This window comes from Mandrillus leucophaeus, unplaced genomic scaffold (assembly GCF_000951045.1).
Source record: "Mandrillus leucophaeus isolate KB7577 unplaced genomic scaffold, Mleu.le_1.0 Scaffold298, whole genome shotgun sequence".
Lineage (NCBI taxonomy): Eukaryota > Metazoa > Chordata > Mammalia > Primates > Cercopithecidae > Mandrillus > Mandrillus leucophaeus.
Genome location: NW_012103120.1, coordinates 2,233,294 through 2,261,249, shown reverse-complemented (window position 1 = coordinate 2,261,249; position 27,956 = coordinate 2,233,294). Strand labels below are relative to the sequence as shown.

At 40.2% G+C, this 27,956-nt stretch overlaps 2 protein-coding genes across 2 annotated transcripts in view; both read right to left on the bottom strand.

Annotated features, from left to right (window-relative positions):
• The window catches only part of LAMB4 (laminin, beta 4), a 128,739-nt gene extending 123,793 nt beyond the window's left edge, over positions 1–4,946 (bottom strand). Inside the window, exon 1 of the mRNA XM_011986387.1 lies at positions 4,896–4,946. The gene's annotated coding sequence lies outside the window, so the exon portion shown is untranslated. The remainder of the gene's footprint in view (positions 1–4,895) is intronic.
• A 15,782-nt stretch (positions 4,947–20,728) lies between these two features.
• NRCAM (neuronal cell adhesion molecule) overlaps positions 20,729–27,956 on the bottom strand; it is a 261,153-nt gene continuing 253,925 nt past the window's right edge. The window contains exon 33 of the mRNA XM_011986360.1: positions 20,729–23,237. Within this exon, the coding sequence (XP_011841750.1) occupies positions 23,000–23,237 (238 nt within the window). The 3' untranslated portion in view covers positions 20,729–22,999. The remainder of the gene's footprint in view (positions 23,238–27,956) is intronic.

Here is a 27,956-nt window from a genome sequence, read left to right as displayed (position 1 = left end):
AAGTGACTCACTGAGAAACAGTCATCCCATAGTAGCCCCATCAGAATGAGCTCTACCTGTTAGAAAAGTCTGCAGTCTTGGGCTAATGGCCTCACACAAAACCTTGTGAAGACCTATAGGAGAATCCAGGTTGCAGCTGTTAGGAAGGTCCATTCTGCATAGGCCACCTGAACTTGTACAGGCACTTTTTCTAGGTGGTACTTTCTTAATGCTTTTTTCTCACAGGCAAGTCAGGAGTTTGGCTTCTGGTCAGCCGCCTACATACACTTTTGAAAAATGAAATCTCTAATCCTGATGCTGTCCTTTATTTAGAACTGCCCGTGTGCTTCATTCTGTCCGGAAATGCAAAATGATTGGCATCATGGTCATTTATTTAATAAGAATGGGCACTATTAGCAAAGTTTGAAAACATGATTCTCTATAACCAAATAAATGGAAGTCAGTGAGATGACAATCTCTGTGAATAGCCTATGATTCAGGGCTCATAATGATCTAGGCTCTGAGTTGCTAGGGTAAAGTGCTACGTAGGATATATCATGGCATTCCTGCTTCTCTCCAATGGAGAACCTATTCACAGGGCAGAGTCCAAAGCAAAAGACTGTTTCAAGCTACTAATCACGGGCTAATCTCTTCCTACATTGGACAGGTGGGAGTGAGGCAAAGTGCAGAATTCCCAGGACTCAGATTTAGAAAGAAAGGAGGTAGAACTGTAATGCTGAGTGCAGGAGTAAAAGAACAAGTGGAACTTCTGCAGAGCATTTGGGGAATAAAGCTTCTTTAGTATCACAGTTCACCATATTTCCATGATAAAAATGAACTGCTGAAAATTTCTTCAGTCCATATGGGAATTATCTTCAAGCAACAATAAAGGTCACGGTACAAAGACTACTGGACTTCCGAATGTACATCAGCCAGGTTTAAAAATGACCTGCCCCAAAAGAGGACGAGGAGTCAGAAGCAGATCCCAAATTGAACTAGAAGAGATATCATTCCCTTATTGACAATTGGTTAAGGATGATCACAGTTGCTATGTGAAGACATAAATGACAGAATCACACAGCTTGCCAATAATTCCATTAGATCAGCAGGCCACAGCCCTGGATGCAACTGAGAATCACTTGAGAAGATATTTTTAATGACTTCCTTTTTGAAATATTTATTTTTAATTGTGGTAGAAATACACTTACATAAAATTGACCATCTTAATCATTTTTACCTGTACAGGTCAGTAGTGTTAATTACATTTACATTGTACGCAACCAATCTCCAGAACACTTTTCATCTTGCAAAGCTGAAACTTTGTATCCATTAAACAAGAAGTCTTCATGTCTCCCCCAACCCCTGCAGCCACCATTGTACTTTCTGTCTCTATGGATTTGACTACTTAAGTATCTAATATATGTAGAATTGTACTAAATTTGTCTTTTCTGTGACTGGCCTATTTCACTCAGCATAATGTCTTAAAGGTTCATCCATGTTGTAGGATGTGTCAGAATTTCTTTCCTTTTTTTGAGACTGAATAATATATCATAATATGTACCTGAGAAGATTTTAAGACACCAATGCTCAGGCCTAACTCAGACTAATTAAGTAAGAATCTCTGGGGAGAGATCCAGGTGTCAATGTGTATAAAATTCTCCCTAGGGGATTCTGAGATTGTAGCCAGGGTTGAGAACCACTGATGGCTTGCCAACACCTGAAACTGATTAATTTGCCCCTCACTCTTGCTCTGCTCCTGGATTCCCTTCTAAGGGCATAACCCAGTGCTTTCCAAACTTTACTGCACATTAAAATCACCAGGTTTTTTTTTTTTAATTTTTATTTATTTTAATCCTGCTTTGCGGGTCACATTCCATACCAACTACACCATAGTATCTGGGGGTAAGGTCCCGGTATCAGATGTTTAAAGATTCCAGGTGATTCCAATAGGCAGCAAAATTGGAGACCCACTGCATAACCATGGACCAACGGTCTCAGACTAGAAACTTGAGGGTTACCTTCGATTCCTCTTTTTCTCACCCTTCAAATCTAAATTCTCCTCATCAAGCCCATTTGACCTTATCGCCTAAAACAGTGGTTCTCCAAGTGCAGTCCATGGACTTAATAAGATTACCAATTCATCCTGGTTTGCCCGGACTGTTCTGATTTTCTCATTGCAAATCCCCAGGTTCTGCAATCTCCGTCAGTCCCAGGCAAACTTACACGGTTGGTCACCCTACCAGATGAGCAGCATCAACATCACGTGGAAATGCCAATGATCAGGGCCCAGCCAGGGACCTACTGATTCACAGACTCTGGGATGGGGCTCAGCATGCTGCCACGTGCCCTCCAGGTGAGTCTGATGAACACTCAAGTTGGAGAACCACTGCCCTAAGCAACTCCCAAGTCTTTGCACTACAAAGACTGCTGGCTCCTCAGTAGTAAGACACTGCCGACTGCCATACTGGGGTGAATACAGGACATTCGGCAATGTTTGCAGACATTTTTGGCTGTCATAATGAGAGGAAGATGCTGTATGGCAGACACACCTGAGAGCAATAACTTAAGCAGACCCTGAGAATGACCTGTGGTCTAAAAGGAATGTGTGTTTGGAGTTCCAAGCTAAGGAATCCAGGAGTAGCCAACCTGAAGATCCATTCCTTATCAGGAACATCTGAACCCCTGGCCCATTCCATGGAACAGGCCAGCCAGCGATACAGGGGATCGAGGCCCTTTGTTTTGGTGTAAACAAAGGTTGCCAGGTGGAGGTTGTTAGAGGGAGGGTGCTCAGTGAAAATGCTGTATGAACTGCATGTTTTTTACAAGCAGGAGCGGTTCGCCAGTCCAGCCTTACATACAGCCATGGGTCTGCCCTGTATGTAAGTTCCCTTCAATAAACTCTATGTCTTGTTCACTGGCTCCAAGTCCCTTTGGCCTCTCAAACATGGTGCCATCCCTACTAAAGTCAATAGGGTTCTGGCACGACAGATGCTACTGGCATTGAGTGTGTAGAGGCAGGGATGCTGCTAAGTAAATATTCTACAATGCACGGGACGGTCCTGGGCCCTACAACACAGAATTAAGCATCCTAAAATACTAACAGTGCTAAGCTTGAGAAACTTTCTCAGTGGCTTCAGTGCCCTTAGCTATGGGCCTTATCATTTCAGTCCTTATTTCCCAAAATCGCTCACCTCTAGTCTTCCTCCCCATTTTCTATTTCCCATTTTAGGAGAGCTAAGCTCCCAACTGGATAAGTATAATGAATCTGGCAACTTCTAGAAGTTCTGTTATCTGAAATCACCTATCCAGTCATTATAAAACCCACAGCTGCACATAGAGCACAATTTCAGAAAATGGGGTTCCCACATTTTCTGAACTATAAGTTTAATTGGTACTGCTTTTCAGGTTGGTTTACCAGAGCTGACATTGTGAAGCCTCTCAGGGGCTACATGACACTTTTTTCTTGTTAAATTCATCAGTGAGTTTTAGTAATATATGTAAAAGTGCTCGGGACTAATAACAAAACATTATCCCTCCTTTGGATGAGATATGTACAAATGTATTTCCAAAGGCACTGGGTGCATTTTGGTAACTGTTTAATGAATACTGCTAGATGACACTGGTCTTAAAGTGTATTAAATGTTGCAATAAATACTGAAATATATTAGACTGACAACTTTCTGGCATTGCTAATTGATTTAATTTACTGACCATTCACTTATGTTTGCCTCATCTGCTCTCACTTAAAGGCTGCAAAGAGTGACTCTTTTTTGTCAAAACAATTTGGATGAGACCGATAAAGAGAAAAGGGGCAGGTGGTGCCCAGTTGGCCAGCTCCTAGGCCCACAGGTGGATCATGTTTGATAAGAACCTCTCTGCAGGAAAGATATGCATTCTGCTCGTTTCTACTACAGTGCGTTTCTTCTGCAAATTGTACAGTAATTTATAACACAGAAGATAATTATAAATACATTTATATTAGTCCTTAAGACTTTTTCTGGCACACAAATAATGGTCTATATTTAAAATGACAGTTCTCAGAAATCTTATATTTAATATTCCTTTGTCTTTTTTTCGTGTTATGTCAGGACTCATTAAATATTTCAACTGTTTTGCCTAAATTTCATAGTGAGGAATGCAGAATACAGAACTATAAAGTTTACTTTTTTTTTTTTTTTTGAGACAGTCTCGCTCTGTCACCCAGGCTGTCATACAGTGGCACAGTCTTGGTTCACTGCAACCTCAGCCTCTTATGCTTAAGAGGTCCTTCCACCTCAACCTCCTGAGTAGCTGGGATTACAGGCATGTGCCACTACGGCTGTATAAGTTTTGTAGAGATGGAGTTTCGCCATATTGCTCAGGCTGGTCTTGAACTCCTGAGCTCAGTCTGCCTGCCTCGGCCTCCCAGAGTGCTGGGATTACAGGCATGAGCCACCATGCCCGGCCAAGTTTGTTTCTTTTAGTTATAGCAGACATTTCTTAAAACAATATTTACACATATCTAGAACATTAACAAAATATTTTGAAAATACGGGTAGTTCTAATGCATTTAAAACTTTTATAAGTTGTCATAAGTTTTATAACCATAACAAAAACAAAGATTCACTGAGAACAATATAGTTGTACATTTCAACACTATATCATTTGAAGCTTCCTTCAAGGTACAGTAAGGCTCAAGTTGTTGGCTTCGTATCACAATGCACTAACATCAATTTTCCCATTGGATACTGTTTTATGTTGCAATAATCTTTATGTAAGTGTCATTGGATTATCATTCTGTAAAAGTAATAGTATTCTATGTGCTAATATGCTCCATTTCTTACTTTATGCCAATTTCACTTACCCCCTAAATTCTAATACCTTCATTTAATCCATAAAAATGCCAATTTGCTAGTGAGAGAGCAGGCAAGACTTACCAGGATTTGGTAGTCTTTGTGGAGAGGCGCAGGCAGCAAACGGGGCATGTGAAGACACACCTGAAAGTTAGAGCCAGTTTATGTAGAAAACATTCTCCCCAAGGCACCTAAAAGTAGGAAAAAAAAAGATGAGAGGTATTCCAACACCTGTCAAAAAGGTGATTTGTGAAGTCACTTAAGTTTTCACTTAAACACACACACACACACAGAGGGAACTAGAGCTTAGTTTTACAGCAAATATTTTTCTTGTTTTCTCTAAAACAATTTTGATAGCCAGGAATAATGCACAGACATTTTGTTCCCTGTTTTATTATTTTTTTCTGGTTCATGTTTTAGCAGTCATTTTCAGACAGCTTGATACTTACCAGCTATAAAATGTGCGGAATTAGATGGGTTTGTTTCTCAGGAATGTGAGACCCCTGACTCCATCCCAATGTACTTTCAGGGGGACCAGGTGGAATAGTTTCAGTTGGGTTCTCAAGGCTCTGACCAGTCCTAACTGGCTCAAGATCATCTTAAATGGCTCGTAGATTTCTGTTTACCTTGTGATTTGGCAAGTACAACTAACCATTGTGGGAACAGCAGGTTTGAGTGGTTTGGGAATCCATGTGGCTTGAAATTTCATTCTCCTACGAGGAAGGTTTGTAGGATAGAAATGAACCTACAGCAGTCTTACGTTTTATTCACCTGTCAGTATATTAATATCTCCATTTCAAATCTATGCAGTTTCAATGGGTACATTTATTGACTGCTTGAAAAAACATTTAGGATTTCTAGAAGCTCATGGAAAATACCCTCATGGAAGAATAATGATTGTGAACTGAGCCAAAATGAGATGCTCATTTTTACACAACATTTACAAATCAGGAAATAGATTCAACAAACATTCACCAAATACCACTCTTACAGGCCTTTAAGCTTTTTCAATGGTATTTTTCAATGGTTCTTACCTGTTATTTGTGTTTTAATTTATTGCTCTATTTTCAGTTGATACCACTGTTTTCTTGTTCCCTGTAGATCAGGTTCATCTGCTCACTTCTGATGTACTAGAAAGCAAACTCCAAGATGGCAGGAACATGTCTTTTCCATTTTAGGATGAAGTATGGAAGAAACTTGCAGTCAATATTTGCTAAACTGACTTGTTTTATTTTTGTAAGTCAACAGCTTCCACAAAGTACCAGGTGGTAGGAGACCAAAGAGCAGTATTTGGTTTTTAGGTAGATACTTCAGCAAAGAGTGTGAGTGAAATTAAGGGACTTTTCAGTTTGTTCAGTTGATGGTTTTGTGATCTGTTTTATTAGACCAATACTATTTCCCCTTTAGACTCTTAAATTATTGTGAAAGCATAAACTCGGCATGAAATTTTATATAATTTTAAAACTTATTTCAAACATTGGAATTTCCTATTGTCTTTTTTGCCTTTTGAGATATGTAAATGTTAAAAGCTTGTTGTATTCTTGAGTAATTTGATTATATCTTGAGGGTTTTTCCCATTATATGTGTCTCCGGTTTTATTACGAGAATCAAAGTTACATCGTTCAAATTCCAAAAATTTCCGTTTAAATAATCATGAATAGGTTATTGTAGGCTGTTTGCCTGTAAATTGATGCCATGTCGTGGCATATCTGCTTTCATCTCAGAATGATTTAACTGTTTACGTCTTAGGATTAGGTTTAGAGTTAGAAGCTGTCAGGCAGGATATATTTTCAAGAAAAATAATTTTCCCATGCAACTAAAAGATCAGTCTATGAGTTAATCAGAAGCAGTCTCTTGGTATAACTCTTCTTAAAGTCTTGATATCTTTTTTCAAAAAGAAAATAGCTTTATTGCTTTTCCTGGAAAGTAATATATGCTCATTTACCCGAAATCAGACAGCATAAAAATTCAAAGGAAAAGGAAAGTAAAAATCCCTGAAAGCATCACATTTTTGAATAACTATCTTTTCAGATCCCTCCTCCTCATTCTCTGGTTTTCTTTAGTCTATATACGCCTGTAATTTTTCTTTAGTCTCTATTTCTTTAGCTCTGTTTCTTTAGTCACAGAACCTTAAACACCAACAGATTCCATTAGGTATAATTGACCTATCAGAATTCATTTGTTGTAAGTATACATGTTAATGCCTTCGGTTGAACTGAAGTTAAGTGTAAGAGAGGTGACTTTCATCTCTTCCTTAGGAGAAGGTATTTCCCCAGAAGTCAGCCTCGGAGGAAATTCCTTGCGCAGCCTCATCTCAACCAGAACTGCTTAGTGAGCTGAGCCTCCTCCCGTCTTTCCCCCGCGGTGGCCCACCTAACTGCAGGGCTGAGGAGGCTGTTCCTAAAGAGACTTGCCCACAGTCGGGATTCCATTTGGGCTGAGGAGTCTTCACCGGGCACTGCGAGGCTTGCAAGTCCTGACAGGAAGTGTGGAGGATTACTCAGTCACAGGAGGCCTTGAAACAGCTAATCAGCCTTTAATTAGATTCAGTGAACCTGAATGAAGCCAAGATCCTAGTGCTTGAGGCAGCTGACACACGCTACCAAAGCTCTGAAAGGACAGAAGGGCCTGGGCTGCCTACAACGCCCTCATGCAGCGAGAAAGTGGCAAAACCCTCCCTGACAGAACCCATGTCAACCCCCTTTGTATTACCTCGGAGTGACCACAGACAAAGCGCTCATTGGAACCTGGAGAGAACCCCAGTGGACTTACCATTTGGCTTCTCTTAAAACCAACTCTCCCAGTTCTTCCCCTCACAGGAAGACCCATCCAGCCTGCAGTGGCCTGGGCCTGAGGTTATCCTGGCATCTTCCACCTCAGAATCTGCCTTGGCGTGTTCTAATTACAGAGACCGGGGTGGATGGAGCTCGCAGGGCATTTAGGAGAGACGAGGAGAGGAGACTCAGGTCCATTGATAATTATAATCCCTATAAGAATCTAAAAATACATTTCAACATTTATAGGAAAGTGCTAAAATGTACCACATTTTACAGTTGTTGATAAATGTGTAAAAGCTGTGTCATTTCTTTTTTTTTTTTTTTTTTTTTTTTAGTAGAGACGGGGTTTCACCATGTTAGCCAGGATGGTCTCAATCTCCCGACCTCGTGATCCGCCCGCCTCAGCCTCTCAAAGTGCTGGGATTACAGGCGTGAGCCACTGCGCCCGGCAAAAGATGTGTCATTTCTAAGCAAAAATTAACCAGTCTTAAGAGTGTGAGATCCAGCTAGGACTTTAGAGATAATTAGTTCTCTTTGTCCTTGAGAAAAAGCGAAAATCTAGAGAGTTAAATGACTCAGCTAAAGCCACACTTTAGTCCACAGCCACCTCACTGTAACAGCCCACGGTGATGCCATGTTTCGTTTGTTGTTTGGTGTGGCAGCTTTGTGGCATAGTCACACTAGCACTCTTGAAGATTTCAGTGAATCCAGGGAAATGGGAATGTTTCGTAAGAGAATATGTTGTACTAAATAATTTAATCCCCTCATCAACCTGTGAGGTAGATACTAAATTATTCTTTTTATAAATGAGGAAACTGAGGCACAAAGAAGTTAAGTAACTTGCCCATCATCACACAGATATCAACATTTCTTTTAATTCCCTCGAGATGAACTGAAATAGCAAGAAAGCAGGGGAAGTAGAGTAGTAAAGATTAGGTTGTTGGGGGCCAATCTCAGGTATCAAATGGCAGAATCAGTCCTCCCAGGGACCTTCCCTTCCATCACGCTGAACTGTGCCAGGAAAAATTGTGAAAATCTTTGAAATGAACAAAAATATTACTTGGTATCTTATGTAGTATATCTTTCCTGTTTATTTCTGTGTTTGAGCTACTTTACAACTCTGTACTCTTAGAATACTGATAGCAGTACAAAAGATTCTTGTCCATGGAAATGCCAATTGTGTCCTGTAGAGATGCAGTTCATTATTGCCATATAGATATTGATAGATACAGATACCAGCCAATTGATTACAGCATTTCTGACGGCCTATACATGTGTGTTTTTTAAAAAATTCTCCTTTGAACTGGTTATAACATTCTCCTGTTTCTCTCATTAATGAGCAAATTGAATAGAATCTTTGGTATATATTTGCTTTATATTTATGTAAGAGTCATGATTTGCCTTTAAAAAATATTAACCCTTAACATCTGCTTGGCCTTCCTGCGTGTGCATGTGTGTCGTATGTGGTTCCTCCTGCATGGAATGTTTTGCCTACTTCATCTAGATCAAGGATCAGCACTCTACAACCCACAGGTGCAGGCTGGCCACTGCCTGCTTTTATAGGGCCTGCAAAGTAAGAATGGCTTTTACATTTTTAAATATTAAGAAAAAATTTTTAAAATAGCATTTTGTGACATATAACAATGATATGAAATACAAATTTTTGCACTCACAAATAAAGTTTAATTAGAACAGTCTAATTGATTATCTGCATATCGTCTACAGCTGCCTTGTTTAAGCTACGATGGCAGAGTTGAGTAGTTGTGAGAGACCATACCACCTGCAAAGCCAAAAACATCCGCTAGCTGACACTTCACAGAAAAAGTTTGTTAAGCAATGGTCTACTTCATGCTGCTAGAGTCTCAGCATCACCTCCAGGGCATTGTCCCTACCCCTCCATTCTGGGCTGCGTTTCCCCTTCCTGATGCATATAATACCCTGTGTGTGTGTGCAGCCATTGCCGTCCCTGCTATGTGGCTGACTCTCTCCTTATAACTCCACACCTAGTCTGTAAAGCCCTGAAGGACGTGGGTTTTGTCTTATTTACCCTTCCATCACCAATGCCTAAGATAGTGACTGACACATAGTTTGCACTCAAAATTTGGGTTTGTTATCACTTAGAAGCCATTGCCATTTGAATTTATTGAATTTTCTGCTTTTCCAAACTGAATATTTCCCCTTGTATTAGTTCCCTTTTGCTGCTGTAACAAAATTACCACAAACTTGGTGGCTGAAAACAACACAAACTTATTATCTTACAGTTAAGAAGGTCAGAAGTTTGGAATTAGTCTAAGCTAAAGCCAAGAGTTGGCAGGTCTGGTTCCTTCTGGAGGCTCTGAGGGGAGAATCCATTCCCTTGCCTTTTTCAGCTTTCAGAAGCTTCCATGGCTCCTTCCTTGTACCACTCAAACCTCTTGCTTCCATCGTCATGTGTTTTGTTACTAAGGTGGATTCTCCTGCTTTCCTCTTATGGGGACTGCTGTGACTTTATTGTGCCCACTAGGATTATCCAGGATATCCCTGTCTCTATATTCTTAATCACATTTTCAAAGTCATTATTGCCGTGTCATATATTCACAGGTTCCAGGGATTAATTATGCTATGCACATCTTGGTGGGGGGCATTTTTCTGTCTGCTCTACCCTCTTTCCATCTATTTCCTTTCCAAATTTAATTCATTTTCCAGGGTCCTCTTCTAGGATTTCTCTACTTCAGCCCACAGTAGTATCTGTCTTTGTAATTATAGTCTATGAACCACCACAGGGCTTGGTCCTAGATCTCTAATTGTTGGGCATGAAGTCACCTAGTCCTCCAAATGCACTGAAGGGAAGGTGCCAGAAGTGCAGAGATCATTGTTTTCATTCTTCCATCTCTCTTGAAATCCGTGACATTAGCTGTGGACCCAAAGATGTAAAATACTGCTTGATGGAAGGATTTGCTTTTTTTTTTTTTTTTTTTTTTTGAGTAACTAGATGCAGAGGGGTAAATCCAGACCTCTAGATTTGCTATCTCTTCTTCCTTTGTCTACATGCTATGGAAGTAAGACTGAGCTTGGGTGAACAGAGTAGATAGCCAAGATCCCAAGTCATTGTCTACCCATGAGCAACCTCTCCTGAATAGAGCTGGTTAAGCAGTTAGGCTTGACTTTCACATTCTTACTGTGTCCTTCCCATCGCTACGGAAAATAATTACCATGACACAACCCTGACAACCTCTAACCAGTCCCAACAAGGTTTAGGGGACTTTATGAAGCAACTTGTAAGAAGAGGGAAAGCCAAGGAAGCCTTCACTCTGCCTTCTGAAGCATCTGGCAGCCTCATGACCATCAGAGCTTAGATGATTCTTGAAAGCTGGCTGCCCTCATGCCATGCTCTATATGCAAAAATCCAAAAAGAGAAAGATGTGAGTCTCTGCTCTTCTATAAAACTGGGTCCAAGCCACCGTAGTCAGCTCCAAACCTGCATACCCAGAGACAGCCATGTCTTTCCTTTTCATAGCTTTTGGACTAGGGGACTCCTGGCCTTTAAAAACAATAGGCTTGTTTTTCATTTTTAAATATTAGTCTTTTACAACTGGACAGACTTATAGGCCTACTCTCCTCTCATTTTGGATATCAGACTCTCACTTAGTTTAGATTTAAGGAGAAATAATTTATAGAGAGAAAGAGCTTGTATTTTGGAGTCAGACACACTTTAGTTCATAGACTAGATCTCTTCTACAGCTATGTAATCTTTGGAAATAAAAACGATGCCACCTCACAGGATTGGTGAGAATATTAGATGGGAATGATGTACACATTGCCTTGTACAATACTTGGAATTTAATGGGCAGCGAAGTTGGGTTATCTTCTTCTTCCTCCTCATTTTAATCCAGAAATTCCTTGCTAAATGAAGAGGATTAAATGCTGGAAACACATATAAAGTAGGAATACACAAGGATTGTTTGTATTTGGGGGACAGGATGTGAAATAATGTAAAATAATTTGCAGAGGATTATGTCTTAGCTTGGACTGTCATAACAATACCACAGATTGGGTGGCTGAAACAACTGAAGTTTATTTTCTTATAGTTCTGGAGGCTACATATTCCAGAGCCAGCCAACTCAATTCCTGGCAAGGATTCCCTTTCTGGTTTACAGAAGACCACCTTCTCTCTGTCCTCAAATGGCAGACAGAGAGAGAGAGAGAGAACAAGCTCTTACTTGTCTCTTATTATAAAGATACTACCCCAATCAGATCAGGACCTCACTGTTATAATTTCATTTAGCCTTAGTTACCTCCATAAAGGCCCCAACTGTAAACACAGTCACAATGGGAGTTGGGGCTTCAACATATGAATTTGGGGTGGAGGGTGACACAGATATCCAGTCCATACAGATTTCAAGGTCATGTTTACAGTTGAAATTTTCTTTCATTTCAGAGTTTACCTTGGGCATTTTATTGCATTAAGATTGAGAAGAATGCTTCTTTCCCTGCTTCTGCCTTTCTGGACTGTGGTGGCATCAGCCAGTGCTCTGGCCTTTCCCCACAGCAGTGGAGATGAGTGGGGTCTTCTCACAGGTCCCCTGATGCACCTGCCCAGTGAGAGTTCCTGTGGTTCATTACAGATGAAATGGACTTCTCATGCTACCTCAGTTACCAGAATCACCCTCTTCAGAGTCTCCTCCCCTCCAAAGATGTCATCTTTCTACATATCATGCCTTCCCTGTTTCTTCTCCTAAGTCAATTGTTCATTGAATGCATCAAGATGCCAGTTGCTGCTACATTTATTTTCATTGCTTATTCTGATATCTCTGTATCTCCACTCAATGCAGCAATGCTTTACTCTGAAAAAGCATTTGGTCACAGTGTTTTTGTGCAAAGCTGCTGCATGCCTATATTTTTATTCATGGTATCTGATGGTATTATATAAAACGGTGTCTTTTCTTTTTAAGGGACCGAGAACACTTTTTTCCCCAGAGAAAATAGAAAAGAACAGGTCTGAAGGGGAAACCACAAACAGGGGTGACAAAAGCAGGTACTAAGGGAAAGACATCTCATTTGCCTTGGTGGTCTGGGGAAGTTTTTGTCAAAGGAATTGCTTTAAAAATGCTGAAGTTTGTGGAAAAATGGTTGCATGCACACCCCAGTGAGAATTATCTAATATAAAAAGAATCTGGGAATGGTTGCATTGTCTTCTTAATTCACTCCAGCAATATTTATTGATTATCAACTGTGAGCCTACACAGTGTCTGGTACATATGAAGCACTCAGCAAATATCCTCAAAAGAAGAGGAGAATACACAAGTCTTAGGGATGTGATTCTAGGAGTGAGGGATCTGGCGGTGGACACAAGTCAGTCTCCAGCCTTCTTACAGCTCTAGTTTGGGAATGCAAACACTCAGTGAGTGAATAAATAAATACAAAAGCAAAATTCAGGCTATGATAACTGCTATAAGGAAAACAAAGCATGACATGTGTGTGTGAGAGAGTAACAGAGGAAGGGGACTGTTTGTAGACAAGATGTGAGGGGAGGCATTATTCTACTGCAGCCTGGAGAATGGGGAATGAACCGTGCAGAGACCTGGAGGAAGAACCTCCAGGCAGACAGAACAACAAATGCAAAGCCTTTGGGTGGGAAAGGCCACAGTTTTTGTGTGAATAAAAGAAAGGGGGCTAATGTGGCTAGAGCAGAGTGGAAAGGAGGAAGGGAGCAAGGGGCTCTGGTCAGAAATTTGGATTTTCTTCTAAGTGGAGTAGGAAGTCTTTGAAGTATCTTAGACAGGGAGTTACATAATCTCTCTTTTGCAGAGATGAGCAAACTATGGCCCACGGGTAAATCTGGCTAGTCATAGTTACACCCATTCATTTAAGTATTCTCTAGGGCTGCTTTTGCTGTACAATGACAGAGCTAGCAGTTGCAACACAGAAAAAATGGCCTGCAAAGTCTAAGCTATTTACTGTCTAATTTATTATTATCATTATTATTTTTTGAGACAGGGTCTTGCTCTGTCACCCAGGCTGGAGTGCAGTGACATGAATAGTGATCCCTGCAGCCTCGACCTCCTGGGCTCAAGTGATCCTGCTAAGTAGCCGGGACCACAGGTCCCAGCCATCACACCTGGCTTTTTAATTTTTTTGTAGAGATGGGGGTCTCACGTTGTTGCCCAGGCTGGTCTGAAACTCCTGGGCTCAAGCAATCTTCCTACCTTGGCCTCCCAAAGTGCTGGAATTAAAGACATGAGCTAGTGTGCCCGATCTATCTGGGTTTTTAAAGAAAAAGACTGCCAACCCTGTTGTGTTGTGTGAAGTATGGCTTACAGGAGGGAGGCTGGAGATGAAGAATGTGATGTGTTCAACATATATTTTGGAAATAGACTTCTAGAATTGACCAATGGACTTGTTGGGGAGGCATGGGGAGCTTAAAAGATGACTCCTGCATGTTTTGCCTTGAGCCAAAGTGGTGCCATTTACTGAGATTGGGCACTACTATAGACTGAATATTTAAGTCCTTCGAAATTCATATATTAAATCCTAACCCCCACTGTGATGGCATTAGGAGGTAGGGCCTTTGGGAGATGATTAGATCATGAGCCCTCATGAATGATATTAGTCCCCTCATAAAAGGGACCTTAGAGGAATCCCTTGTCCCTTGAAAGCTAGGATACAGGATGCTGTTTAAGACCTGGAGAGCAAAAATGAGGGAGGTACCAGGAAGGAGTAAGACAGGTAGTAAAAACTCGGGGGTGGGGGGATAAGAAAGAGAAACAGGATGGTACACGACACTAAGCTGGTGCCACCAAACAGCTAAGGCTTCACTGCTCTTGTGGTGTTTCACTGAGGAAACAGGAGGGCTGGGAGGGGACTTGCCCCACATATGGTATAGGCATCAGAAGCCTCATTTATGCATAGTCTATTCACTTCTCAAACATAAGCCTAGTGATGGTTTCTTCTAACAGCTTATGGAGGTGTAACTTACATATTATAAATTCACTTGCTTTAATGATTTTTAGTAAATTTACCATGCTGTGTGGTTATCAACACAATCCAGTTTTAGAACATTTCCATCACTCCAGTAAGATGCCGTGTGCCAACTTACAGTTAATCCTTGTTCCCGTTCCCAGCCTCAGATAATGACTATTTTTCATTGTCTTTAGAAGTTTGCATTTTCCGAACATTTTAAGTAAATGGAATCATGCAATATGTGGGTTTTTGTGTGTGGTTTCTTTAGTTCAGCATGTTTTTGACAGTCCTCCACATTTTGGCGAGTGTTAATGCTTTTCAAAAAATTGCTGTATAGTATTCCATTTACTTGTTTAGATATGGCATTTAGTTCTGTGGATATGCCACATTTTGTTTATCCATTCATCTGTGGATGGACATTTTTTTGGGGGGGCAATTATGATCAATGCTTCTCTGAACATTCCTGTACAAGTCTATGTGTGGACATGTGTTTTCATTTTTCTTGGGCACATACCTAGAGGTGGAATTGCTTGCTGGGTCATATGGTAAACTTTCATTTAACATTTTAAGAAATCACCAAACTGTTATATTCCTACCAGCAATGTATGAGGGGCCTATTTACTCTAGATATGTTTTCTATGAGAGGAATATGAGAGAATTTGAGATCAAACATGGGCTGTGGGAAGAAACGTATTCAAAATACTGTTCATTAAATGCTTTCAGACAATAGGGTGGGAACAAGTTGTTTCTTTACACTGGTTTCAATCTTGGTTGCACATTAGAATCATCTGGGGAGCTTTAACAAGTCGTGATGTCCAAGCCATGTCTCAGACAATTACAATAAAGATGCTGTGAGGGTGGGTGGGCAGGTATTAGGGTTTTAAAACTCCCCAGGTGATTTCAGTGTGCAGGCTGAGAAGCTCTTCTATGAAAAAAAAGTTTGTCAAGTCATTCACCGAGATAATGAGTTAAATAGTTACAGCTGAAGACAGACCGTATCTATAGGACACGCTGAGTGAGACTGGAGAAGTTTTATGGCTATACAAGGAACAAAGGATGTACTGTCTGGCAAACAGTAGCTTTTGTAATTATCTTCATACACTTTTTCCAGTATTATTTCAGCCATGAAGTGGAGGAGAGAGGAGGATAACTGAAGGGGGTAAGTGGGGTGGGAATCAAAGGTTTCAATGGTCCATTTGTTTTAGATGGGAGAGACTTGAACAGTGTGAATGTCAATAGACACTCCAGTTAAACAGGAGAAGAAATAACTGATGGGTATGAACCCACCAGAGGAGAGAGATGGCAGCTCAGGTAGAGGGACTGGCCCTCGTTAGGAGGAAGGATGGCTCCTCTGTCTTAACAGGAGGTTAGAGGTAGAGAATGAGAAAATATTGAGGCAAACGTTTTGGTTTGCTAGCAGGAAGATGAGGGAATTCCCATCTATGCTTCCCTCCCCTCTTTTCAGTGAATTATGATGTAAGGTCATTTTGTAGAAAGTGATTTGTGAGGCTGGGCCCAGTGGCTCACACCTATAATCCCAGCACTTTGGGAGGCCAAGGTGGGTGGATCACTTGATGTCAGGAGTTCAAGACCCAGCCTGGCCAAAATGGGGATATCCCATCTCTACTATTAGCCAGGCGTGATGGTGGGCACCTCTAATCCCAGCTACTTGGGAGGCTGAGGCAGGAGAATCACTTGAACCCAGAAGTTGCAGTGAGCTGAGATCACACCACTATACTCCAGCCTGGGTGACAAGAGTGAGACTCTCTCAAAAAAAAAAAAAAAAAAAAAAAAAAAGACAAGTGATTTGTGAGAGTGAGTGGGGAGAGAGGGCAGGGTTAAATCCTTGAGGAGAATGAAGAAGATTTGACATAGTCATTGTTGAGTGTGAGAATGTAAGTTCCCTTGAGAAAAATAGCAGGTCTACTAGGCAGTGTTGAGAGTTGAACAATTCGAAGATATAAAACTGTATGACACTGATCTACTCAGCCCCTAGGGGCAGGCAGGAGAAAACAGAGAGTAGACTTGCTCCTGAGTCCCGCAATTTCTCCACGGGCATTTAGAAAAGACAGAAGGCCAAAGGACTTTAATGTAAAGCAGGAGTGTTTCACATAGGGACTATAACATCTGTGGAGGAGGGATCGAGAAAAGGGGTAAACTGAAGGGTCAATGGAAATCAGAGGGGCAGTAGAGAGGCTGTGGGCAGAGTGAGATGGGTAGACTACATGATTATGGAGGGAGAGATGTCACGGAACTGTACGTAGGCACTGATGAGTTGCCCATATGAGTAATGGCAGAATTTGTCCTCATTTCCTCACCTACTCACTCTTCATCTCTTTCCAATCTGAACCACACTCCAGGTGGTTACTTTTACTAAGGTCTTAAATGACCTTTATGTCTTCAAATCCAAGAAACAGTTTTCAGTCCTCATTTTGCTTGATTTTTCAGTATAATGTGACATTATCAACCATTCTCTGGTCTTGAAATGGTCTCTTTCACTGGCTTCCAGGACAACACATTCTCTTTACTTCTTTCTGACTTTGGGTTCCTGTTTACTGGTCTCCTTTAGAGGTCTTTCTTTCTCTTCCTGTCCATTATATTTGGAAGTGTCTGAGTAAGGTGTAGTCCTCAGCCTTCTTGTCTATACTCTCTCCCTAGGCAATCTCATCCGTGCCTCATGGTTTAAATTGCTATTCTCATCTTAGAAGTTTCTTTGGAGCTGTAAGCTCAAATATCCAATTCCTATTAGTTATTTCCATTTGGATGTCTCAGGTTTTCAAATTCCTTATTTATTATTCTGAAATTATAATGTGTCCCCAAATCTAGTTCTTTTCCGACATTCACACCTGAGTGAACCTCATGTCTGGTTAGGCAAGTCAGAAATCTAAACACCATCCTTGATAACCTCTCTTTCCCTCAACTCTCCATATCTAATCCACTGTTCCCATCAGTTTTGCTTCCTAAATATTCTTAGAATTCACTCATTTCTCCCCACCTCCAGTGTTATGACCAGATCCAGTCTCTATCATCTCTTGTCTAAATTACTGCTTAGCTTCCCAAAGGCCTCTTAGCTTCTTCCCTAACTCCCTTCCAGTCCATTCGCCACACAAAATCTCATAAACCCCACCCCCCACAAACACAAATTGCATCATACAGCCCTTGACTTAAGCCCCCTCCAATGACTTCCAGTTGCTACTGCTCCTTGAATAAATGCAAAAGCTTGTCCTCAAGCCCCAGCATGGTCTGGCCCTGCATCCGCTCCAGGCACACTGGCCTTTCTGTGCAGCAACTCTGTCCTGCCTCCTCCTCCTCGGTTCCAACTTGTCCCAGCTCTCAGCTCACATTTCTTCAGGGATCCAACTTGTCCCAGCTCTCAGCTCACATTTCTTCAGGGACACTTTCCTGACCACCTTGACCAGGCTGGGCTCTGCCATCATTTGCTCTCATGGAATGGTGTGCCTTCCCTTTATAGCTCTTACCTCAGTTTGGAATTACACATTCACTTAGGTGATTATTTGACAATGTGTGTCTGCTCACACCAGCCTCCAGCCTACATAAGAACAGGAACCACATCTGGTTTTGCTCATCTTGTATCTTCCCCAATTAGCAAAATACCTGGGTCTAGAAGGTGCTCAGATTGTGTGTGTGTGTGTGTGTGGGTTTGTTATTAAGAACCATAAGATCTAAGCAGAAAGATATCTTAGAAAACATCTGCTATCTATCATTTTCAAGTTGAAAAGGCAGAGGTTTGGAGAGGTGGGAGATTAGGGAGTTCATTTATATACTGCCACACAGCTAGTTGATGGCAGAGCTGGAATCTGAATCTGTTACCCACCCTCCAGGCAGGTTGGTTGACACTAATGGGTCATTTTCCTGCCTGGTGCCGTTTCGCCCAATAGAACCAAACCAAGCTTAGTAAAGCAGAGCAGAAACTTTATTTATTAATAAAGAAATGGATAAGGGAAGCTCATACTCAAAGCACCTTCTTGCCAGATGGGAGGATGGGGGCGGGTAAAGGGGGATGTTAAGAGCTCTTAGGGCAGGTAGGTGGAGACTGGGGCGCAATTCCTGAAAAAAGGTGGGTTCTTCCAGGAGGGCTACAGTGTGCACAGTCTTTTGTACTTGGCACTTTTTGTGCCTAACAAGGTACATTTCTGGCCCCTGGGCGGAGGTCTTAGCATGGTAATGAAGCAAGAATGCAGGTCAGGGCAGTATTGCTGAGCTACTTCATGGTTACTGGCATCTGGCCTTCCTTTCTGTAAGCAAGCACAGCTGCGAGCACAGGTTAATTTCACAGGTTTGGGGGCTTCCTGAATTGGGGTTGTTGCCGTGATAAATCCCCATCTCTTTCTGGTTCAGTGAATTTTCCAACTCCACCTAGGAACTATTTATTTATTAGTATAAATACTCAAGTAGTGCTCTCTCCCTCTCTTGGGTTTTTTTTTTTTTTTTTTTTTTAGTGAAAAGAGCTGTCTGTGCTTAAACAGTGCTTTTTTGGGGGGTGCTATACCATCACAAAACATCAAGCCATTGGCAGATAAAATAGCATACTCTGGAGAAGAGGGAGATGCCATTTTAAGGACATGCCTCTCCTCATCCCTACCAACTTGCAGCAGTGGTAGGGATGCTTAGTAGGACCCAGGAGGCATGCTCCTCCTTCCTCTCCCCCTGCCGAAACTCCCCAGCCACAATCATTAAGAGGAAGCTTAACAAGGCTCACAGGGACACATGCTTGCTCCCTGGAAGCTGTGGACTCGTCAGAGAAAGCTGAAAATCCCATTTTCCCCTGTTGCAGCAGGCAATCATTTTTTTGCATGATCAGATCACAAGCTGATTATTAAAGCTGGTTTGCACTGTGTCCAGAGGCCACTTTTTCCTGCAAGTAGGTTTCTCTTGCACTGCATAGAGCAGGGGAGCCCTCTGGTGGTAATCTGTAGGAAAACCTCCTGAGCAGGAGGGATTTGCTTAATTTGGGTGAAAATTCTTCATATTCTTTTCCCTTGCCTCCATAAGCCTTTTCCAAAATCGTTCATTAGGGCCGGGCGCGGTGGCTCATGCCTGTAATTCCAGCACTTTGGGAGGCCGACTAGGTCACTCGGCCCACCAAGTCACTCGGACCACCCACTGAGGCGGGTAGGTCACTTTAGGTCAAGAGCTTGAGACCAGCCTGGCCAACATGGCAAAACCCCTGTCTCTACTAAAAATACAAAAATTAGCCGGACGTGGTGGTGCACACCTGTGATCCCAGCTACTTGGGAGGCTGAGGCATGAGAATCACTTGAACTAACCCAGGAGGCAGAGGCTGCAGTGAGTGCCTCTGCTCTCTAGGCTGGGTGATAGAGCGAGACTCTGTCTCAAAACAAAACAAATCAGCCATTGTAGGTAAACCTGGCCTGTTGTAAGCCATCTGAACAAGAAAGTTCATACCATCAATGGACCATTGCTTTTTGGGGTCAAGATTGCGTTTCTCCAGCCCCTTTTTGCTAAAGAGCCCCAGGACTGATGAGGAAGACAAAGCTATGGATTGTGAATGTGGCCCACATTGTAGAGGGGACGAGAGGCCCTGACATGCTGTTCTGAAGTGAGTGACAGACATGCCCTCCAGGTGGAAACACCAAGCTTGGCATAGCCCTTTAAGGTTCACTTATATAACATGTGATCCAAATCACCGGGAGGAGGGCAGCTCTGAGCCAACAGGAGGTCTTGTAGGTGTGGGGCTGGGACCAGGGGGCTGGAGAATAACGGGCAGGTGGTGGAACATGCAAACATGCTGGGGCTTGGCTGTTTGCAGTGGGGTTTGAGAAGATTAGAAGAATGAGGGTGGAGAGGAGGGAGAGGTTGACATATATTCGACACCTGTAGTGTCCTCCTTCAGACAGGAGAGTTAAGAAATCCAAGTTGCCTGTGATTCAGGAGGGCACAGTCCAGGCAAGCAGAAGAGAGGGGCCGGGCCCAGGCAGGCACCAGGAACCAGGCTTTGGGAAAGGAGGCAGCGTCTGATTTCTTGAACCTTTCTCAAAAGGCTAGGAATATCTAGTCCTGTTTCTCATTCGAATGTTTTTGGTATGTCCTGTTTTATTAGATCTGTTTGTATTTAGTTTTCATTTTCTCGGCATAGAACAGCCATTTTAAAGTAAAAATAAAATTTTTCACCATTTTAAAACATTAGGCAATATATGTTTGAAAAAGTTAAAAATCACAAAGAGATCAATATTGTTTAATCGTTACTTTTTTGAGGGAAATGCAGTCACATTTGCCTGTACCATTACATACACCATTACTTGGACATTCACACTCAATTGGGAACATACATTACAAAAGAGAGAGGAACTTTTAAAACCACATTTAATTTTTAATACAAAACCTGTTGCACTATTACAGGTGTGATACAGAAGTGACCCTTTCATGCACAGATAAATTTCGCATCTACCAGTATGGAAGAGGAAAAACTGTGTTTTTATTGTTCTCCCAAAATATTGGCAAATTTAAAGTAACTTTTAATCTCTGTGCTCTCTGATGCCAAGGCAAACCTGTTTTGTCTTTTTGTATTTTCAATAGACAGGTGGATCTGTGAAAAGTGAATATAGAGACATGAAAGTATTTAGGGCCATCTTTACCTGGGATTACTTTAAATTATGCTTTACCTACATATATCAAAGACGCCAGGTTACTAGGCCTACTGTGCCCCATAGGCAAAGCTCTGAAGATTTCATCAAGAAATCTGCTGTCAATATGTAGAAAAGTTCACTATTTCAGTTTCACAGCAAAAAAGGCAGGGGGAGGGGGAACCCAGTACATATTTAAGTAGATGCTTTCCAATCCCATTCACTGCATTAATTAGCTTACTTCTTATACAGTACAACATAAACATTGCATGTTTATTTGTATGTAACACCTATAAGCATATAGCATCTACACTTTAAGTGTATTTACAAATTCAACAAAATATCTACATATAAAAAGCTTTACTTAAAATTAAACTTGATGCAAGTTATGAGAAACCAATTTATTGGCAAATGAAACTGAGCATTCCTTCAACCATAGGTTGTTATAGATTTTCATATTTGGAGGTAACCCATTTGATAGATATTGTTTATGAATATGATAGAATATATATTTACTTTTTAAACTGCAGATGTAATCCCTTGGACCGTTGGCCTTTTAAGCACTTGTCAGATTTCTTAGATTCTGAAATGTGTCCATAGCATTTTGCATACACGTTGTTTAATGCTGCAGAGTTTTGAACACGCACATAGGTAAAGTCTTGGAGAATAATATATTACTGTTGGCATGCTGTTGTATGCTTTTAGTGTTGGAATAACTTAGTTTTTAAAATTAATTTTCTAGCATGTTGACATCTTTCTTACTGAATGTAACAGAAATCATAGAGGACCACAAAATCATCATGTGCTTCAGTTGGTGACAAAGCTTTTTTTATGCTTATGAGGAAATGCTATTTCAAATAAACTGTCTTCTTACTTTTATTTTCATGTTTTCTTCTTTTCCCAGCATTGCAGTTTTCACAAACTCTGCTTTTTAAAAGTTACTTTTAGACAATGACAGTAATCTAGGACTCAGAATGGACTGGACCAGCTGATAGAGAATGCAGTATGTTATGGAATGCTTAATGTCTGAAGGCACTGTATGTGTCTTGCCCTGTGTTCTCTGGAATAATGTTTGAAATTTAATTTGAATGATTTGTTTTTGATTCTTTCAGTATGGCACACATGCCGAAATGCATTGCAATACACCTTGTTTATGCCTAAAAACAACCCAACATAGAAATGATGTAAAAAGAACACTGTGCTGCTGTAATGCCTGGAAGATTAAGAAGCCTACGGAGTAACAGGAGCCAAGAGTAGGTAACAGTTCTCGGTAAGCATCAGCAATGCGACTGTCATAATGAACTCATTTAGCAAGTATATACTGTACATACTGTTCCTAACAGTCTCCCAAAAAGACTAATGACAGCTATACATAGAGTCACCAATTTCACAACAATGTCCACAAAGACATTGAAGTTCTAGAGAATACTACAGTAACACTCTTGACAATGAAAACGGAATTCATATATAGGGGTTCTGCTGAGGATAGTATAAACAAAGTATCAAACCATGTTTTCATAACATACACGGGTATGTCTTTTAAATGTGGAGCATTTTTCATGCATCATGTTGAACTGTATCCTGAAGAGGAAATAACAGGATCTGTTGGTGATGTCACATTTTTTTTTACTAGTTCTGAGGAAATCAAGAACACCCATTTTGAACGAAAAAGTATGCACTTTGCATTCCAGTTCACATTAACATATCATTTGACTGAGTTATGTTTTTGCTCTAACTATTCTCATAATATTAACATACAGCAGAAAATATACTCTCTACCCATATGTTCATAGTATGAGAGGGCTGACAAACAAGTGCTTAGGATAAACATTCTAGAGAAATGGAATATTGGCAAAGAGCTTAAAAATTAAACAAAGGAATTCATGGCGTTGACAGGAGAAGGTGCCTCTGAGCTTTCATTTCCTTCAGCCGGCTCTTTCTCTTTCTTACCACTGTATTGTCCAATAAAGGAGCCATCCTCATTGAACTGGCCATTCACCCCTTCTCCATAGTCAACTAGGCTGTCGTCACTGTCTTCTTTTTTCACAGTCCTGTCTGAAGGAGTTCGACTTCCTTTTTTCAAAGGCTTGTGGTCTTCTGCGTCACTGGAAGAAAGAGAAAACATTTTTGTTGAGATTGGCATTTAGGTAACATTTTTTGTTTTTAAAGACCATGCATGCAAATTATGAGAAAGCATTTGGAGTCCTGGGTTTGTCTGGCCAAATCTAATTGTCAGGTTGACTCCAATAACGAGGATGAGTTGGAATGGAAATCAGGAGCAGAAATGGTTGAATCATGAAGTCTTCAGTAGAGTGGATGGCTCTCAATTGTGTATGTTAATTTCAATGACAAATTCTGATTCCTGAGTTGAAAGCAATCCAAAAATAATCACAAGCATTAAATAAGAAAGAATTAAGAAAAGGAGAAAAATCATCATTATTTTGAATTCAAAAAGGCAAAAGCTTATGGCAAGTAAAGAAGTTAGTATGTTAAACTGCACAATATCTCTGATTCCTTGGTTGTGAATGGAGCATGATTTTGGTTAGGTGTGAAATATGGATTTTTTTTTTTTCTGAGTCAGAAGGAGAAGCAAAATCCTGCATTTCAAATAATTTTGTTATCAATGCAGGCCAGACTGTAAACTTCAACCTTACCTTTCAAGAGACCTACAAATCCCATTAAAAGGATGCAGAAGAAACAAATGAAAATAGCCTAAGAAGAAAAGCAAAATCCTTATACTGATAGTACACAGGTGTTTTTTGTTTTTTTGTTTTTGTTTTTTTGGTAAATATTTTAGTTAATGAGTAAAGATTTATTAATCTGGAAAGAGACGCACTTTAACTTAAAAGCACTACATTTGTACTATGAATGGCATGCCAATATATTCTAAAGAATGTGAGTGATTCCAAACATGTAATAGCAAATGCTTCCTACACTCATGTTAACCCCCCAGCTCCCTTATTCCATGTGTGTTATGCAGCCTAACCATGCTGGATGGGAATCTGAGGAGTGTACTTTAATAGGACTTTACAAGATTCCATTATTACAATTTTTTGCTTATTTCTCTGTTGAACCCCTAAGCACAGTTTCTGGAAGTTGAAGAGTAATCATTATGTTTTTGAATGTTTACCCTTATGGTCAAATAACTAGTTATGCATATTGACCTATTTTTAAATAGGTAACATTTGTGACAAAAACAGAAAAAGGCAATGACAGGATCCAACATTTTGTTTTCTTTCAAAGAACAAAAATGCAAGGCAAAAGAGGAAACATATACAATATTAATAAAAATGAAAAAGCCTTAATATACAAAAGGTATCACGGGCTGCAGTATTTAATCTAGCAATTTGTGCTAAGACTTTACTGCTCCCTCTGTTTCAGACAGTGACTTTTCTTTTTCTAGCCAAGATACAAATATTTCAAGATGCACAAGTATCCTGGCTCTTTTGTCAATAACTTTTACTAGGGAAAATTTTTCAATTTTTCTCCAAGAAGAAAATCTCAAGTCTGGGAAATAATGCTAGCATAATATGACACTGGCATATGCCGCTGAAAACAACCTGTTTCAGTAATAAACGATTTCTTGTTGCACACTGAATAAACTATATGATCATCACTGCTAATAAACAACTGGAGAGGAGTCGTCTTGGGGTGGCCTGTGTTTGGGGGCACTTCAGAGGACATAGCATTGAGTGTCTAACCTGTTATGAAAACAGCCTACACAACATCTCTGGGGTTTAATTATTAAATACTTGCTGTGAAATATAGTTCATGTTTCAGTGTGACAGTTAATTCAGCTGAAGAGTTCAAAATAGGCAGAATTTTGTCACCTGAATTCCAATGACTAGTCTTATTCTGCCTTGTAATACTAGCGTCCCAAGGAATACACTACTGGAAATTTGTCATCTGTGGCATTTCTTTGGTCTAGCCATCTATCCACCCATCCCTTCATCCAATAAATGTTTACTGAGTGCCTACTCTAAGACAGATTGTTCTCAGCACTGGGAATATAGCAGCAAACAAAATAGATTAAAACCCTCACCTCACTGGCTTTATTTCTAGTGGAAGAAAATACAATTAACAATCAATATAATAAAAAATTATGCATATATTATGTCAGAAGATGATTATCACTATGCAAATTACAGAGCTGAGTAAAGACTACAGAAGGTGTTGGAGAAGGGACGGAGAGTTGGCATTAAATAAGATGTCCAGGAAGGCCTCATCAAGCAGTGATATCTGGTCAACAACTTTAAAAGAGGTGAGTTAGCAAGGTGGACAGTTGGAGGGAGAGCAGTTCATGCAGGAGTAACAAGCAGTATATATGTCTTGAGGTGAGGGCAAGACTGGCATGTTCTAGGAACACTAAGGAGCTTGGCGTGGCTGGAGAGAGAGAGAGAGACAGAGTAGGAGAGTAGGAGTTAAGTAAGGGGAGTGGCAGGGCTAAATCAGGGCCTGTGGGACATTGTAAGGATGCTGCCTTTAACTCTGAGTGAGATAGGAAGCTCTGGGAGGGTTTTCAAATAATAAGTGACATGCTCTGACTTATATTTCAAAAGCACTACTCTGCCGTCAGTGTTGAGAATAGCCTACCTTAGAGGGCTGGGGTTGGTAAACTACAGTAAAATTAGGCCATGCCTATTTATCACATAATGTCTACGGCTGCTTTTGCGCTACAACAGCAGAATTGCAGAGTTGCAGCAGAGACCAAGTGGCCTGTAAAGTCTAAGATATTTAGTTGACCAACCTCTGCTCTAGAGAGTCAGGGGAGAATGTTACAATAATCCAGGAGTGAGATGACTGTGACTTGGACCAGAGTGGAACACTGGAGGTGATATAAGATGCTCAGATTATGAACATATTTTGAAGGTAGAGCCAACAGGATTTTCTGATGGGTTAGATATGGAATAACAGAGAAAAAGATTTTTGGTTTGAGCAACAGGAAGCTTGGAAGTACTGTTACTATGGAGTGGAGCATGTTGGGAGGGGAAAATCAATGGTTCCATTTTGGGCATATTAAAGTTTGAATATGTCCTGAGAACCACCCCTTTAATCATTTTATGAGGCTAGTATAACATTGATATCTAAAACCAATAAGAACACTTCAGGAAAGTCAAACTACAGGCTAATCTCATTCATGAACATAGATGAAAAAACCCCAAACAAACCATGACCAAACCAAATTTAGCAATCTACGAAAAAGACAATATGTCATATCCAGGTTGGGTTTATTCCAGGAATGCAGGTTTATTTTAGCATTAAAACATCAATTCATATAATTCATCATTTTAGCAGAAGAAAATAAAAATGTGATAATCTCAGTAAATTTAGAAAGAGATATATGAAAAAATTCAACACCCATTCATGATAAAAACATTAGGAATAGAATGTATTTTTACTCCTAACATTAGGAATAGAATGCATCTTCATTAACCTGATTAAGGGTAGCGAGAAGAAACCTAAAGTAAACATCATCCTTAATGATGAACCGAAAACTTTGTTTGAAATCAGAAATAATAATGATGGCCACTGATAATAAATTAGAATTATTAGAATTAGAATAAATTAGAATAAACCACTTCTAATAAAAACTGCATTAAAAATCCTAAGCAACTTTATAAGAAAAAGAAATAGATGAAAGGAAGCTATCATTATTCATAACTGATATGATTGTATATATAAAAAATCCAGACGAATCTACAGGTAAATGTAAGAATATAAAGAGATTTTTCATAATGTTGCTTGATAGAAGATTGGCATAAAAGTCAATTCTACTTATGCTCTTGCAAACAATTAGGAAATAAAATTTTAAATATTATTCCATTTATGAGACCATAAATATGAAGTATATAAAGACAAATCCAACAAAAATATGTGTAAGACCTCCGAAGAAAATAAAACTTTTATTCAGAGTTATTAAAGAAGATCTGAATGAGTAGAGGAATGTTCTACATTCATGGACGGAAGACTCAAATATCGTAAATATGTTAACCTTCCCCATATTGCCCTTTAGTTGCAATTTATTTCCAGTAAAAGCTCAGCAGGTTTTTATGTGCATCTTGGCAAGCTGATTCTATGATGTACAAATAAATGAAAAGGGCTAAGAATATTAAAAAGGCTCTTGAAGAAGACAACTGAAGTTAGAGAACTAGACCTAGCAGATATGGAGACTTATTAAAACCTATATTATTAAGACAGTATAGTCTTGGGGCAGAGATAGGCAGATTGACCAATGGAATGGAATACAGGATCTTGAAACTGGGGGAAGACCTTTTTGTTAGTTTTATTCCTACATCATATTTTAATGCTATCATAACTAGATAAGTTTTAAAGTCTTATTTTCCAATTGCTTGCTGGTACATAGAAATATAAGACTTTTATGTTAATTTTGTGTCGAGCAACATTACTGAACTCTGTTATTATAATATTTGCTTGTTGATTCATTTGGGTTTTTACGTAAAAAATCATCAGTTATAATTAATGACCAGCCAAGAAGGGGCTCCCCCGAAACATCCATTCACTCCAGTTTAACGGCTGTGGCAGAGGAGAGAATCAACAGCAACACAGGCTGTGCTTGAAAGAAGAGAAGGAAGTGGGATGCTCCCTCCTCCAACAGAGTCTTTCCAGGAAAAGTCATTCAAGGGCAGTGAGATCTTTTGAAGACCAGTCTTTAATAAATGGTGTGATATAATATCATACTTCAATAATTAGAACCTGGTTAAGTGAGAAAAAATCACTGTGTGTCATACACACAGTGCTGCCACATGGTTTGTGTTCAACAAGCATACATGTCCATCTCCCATCACATCTCTTCTCTCCACTCT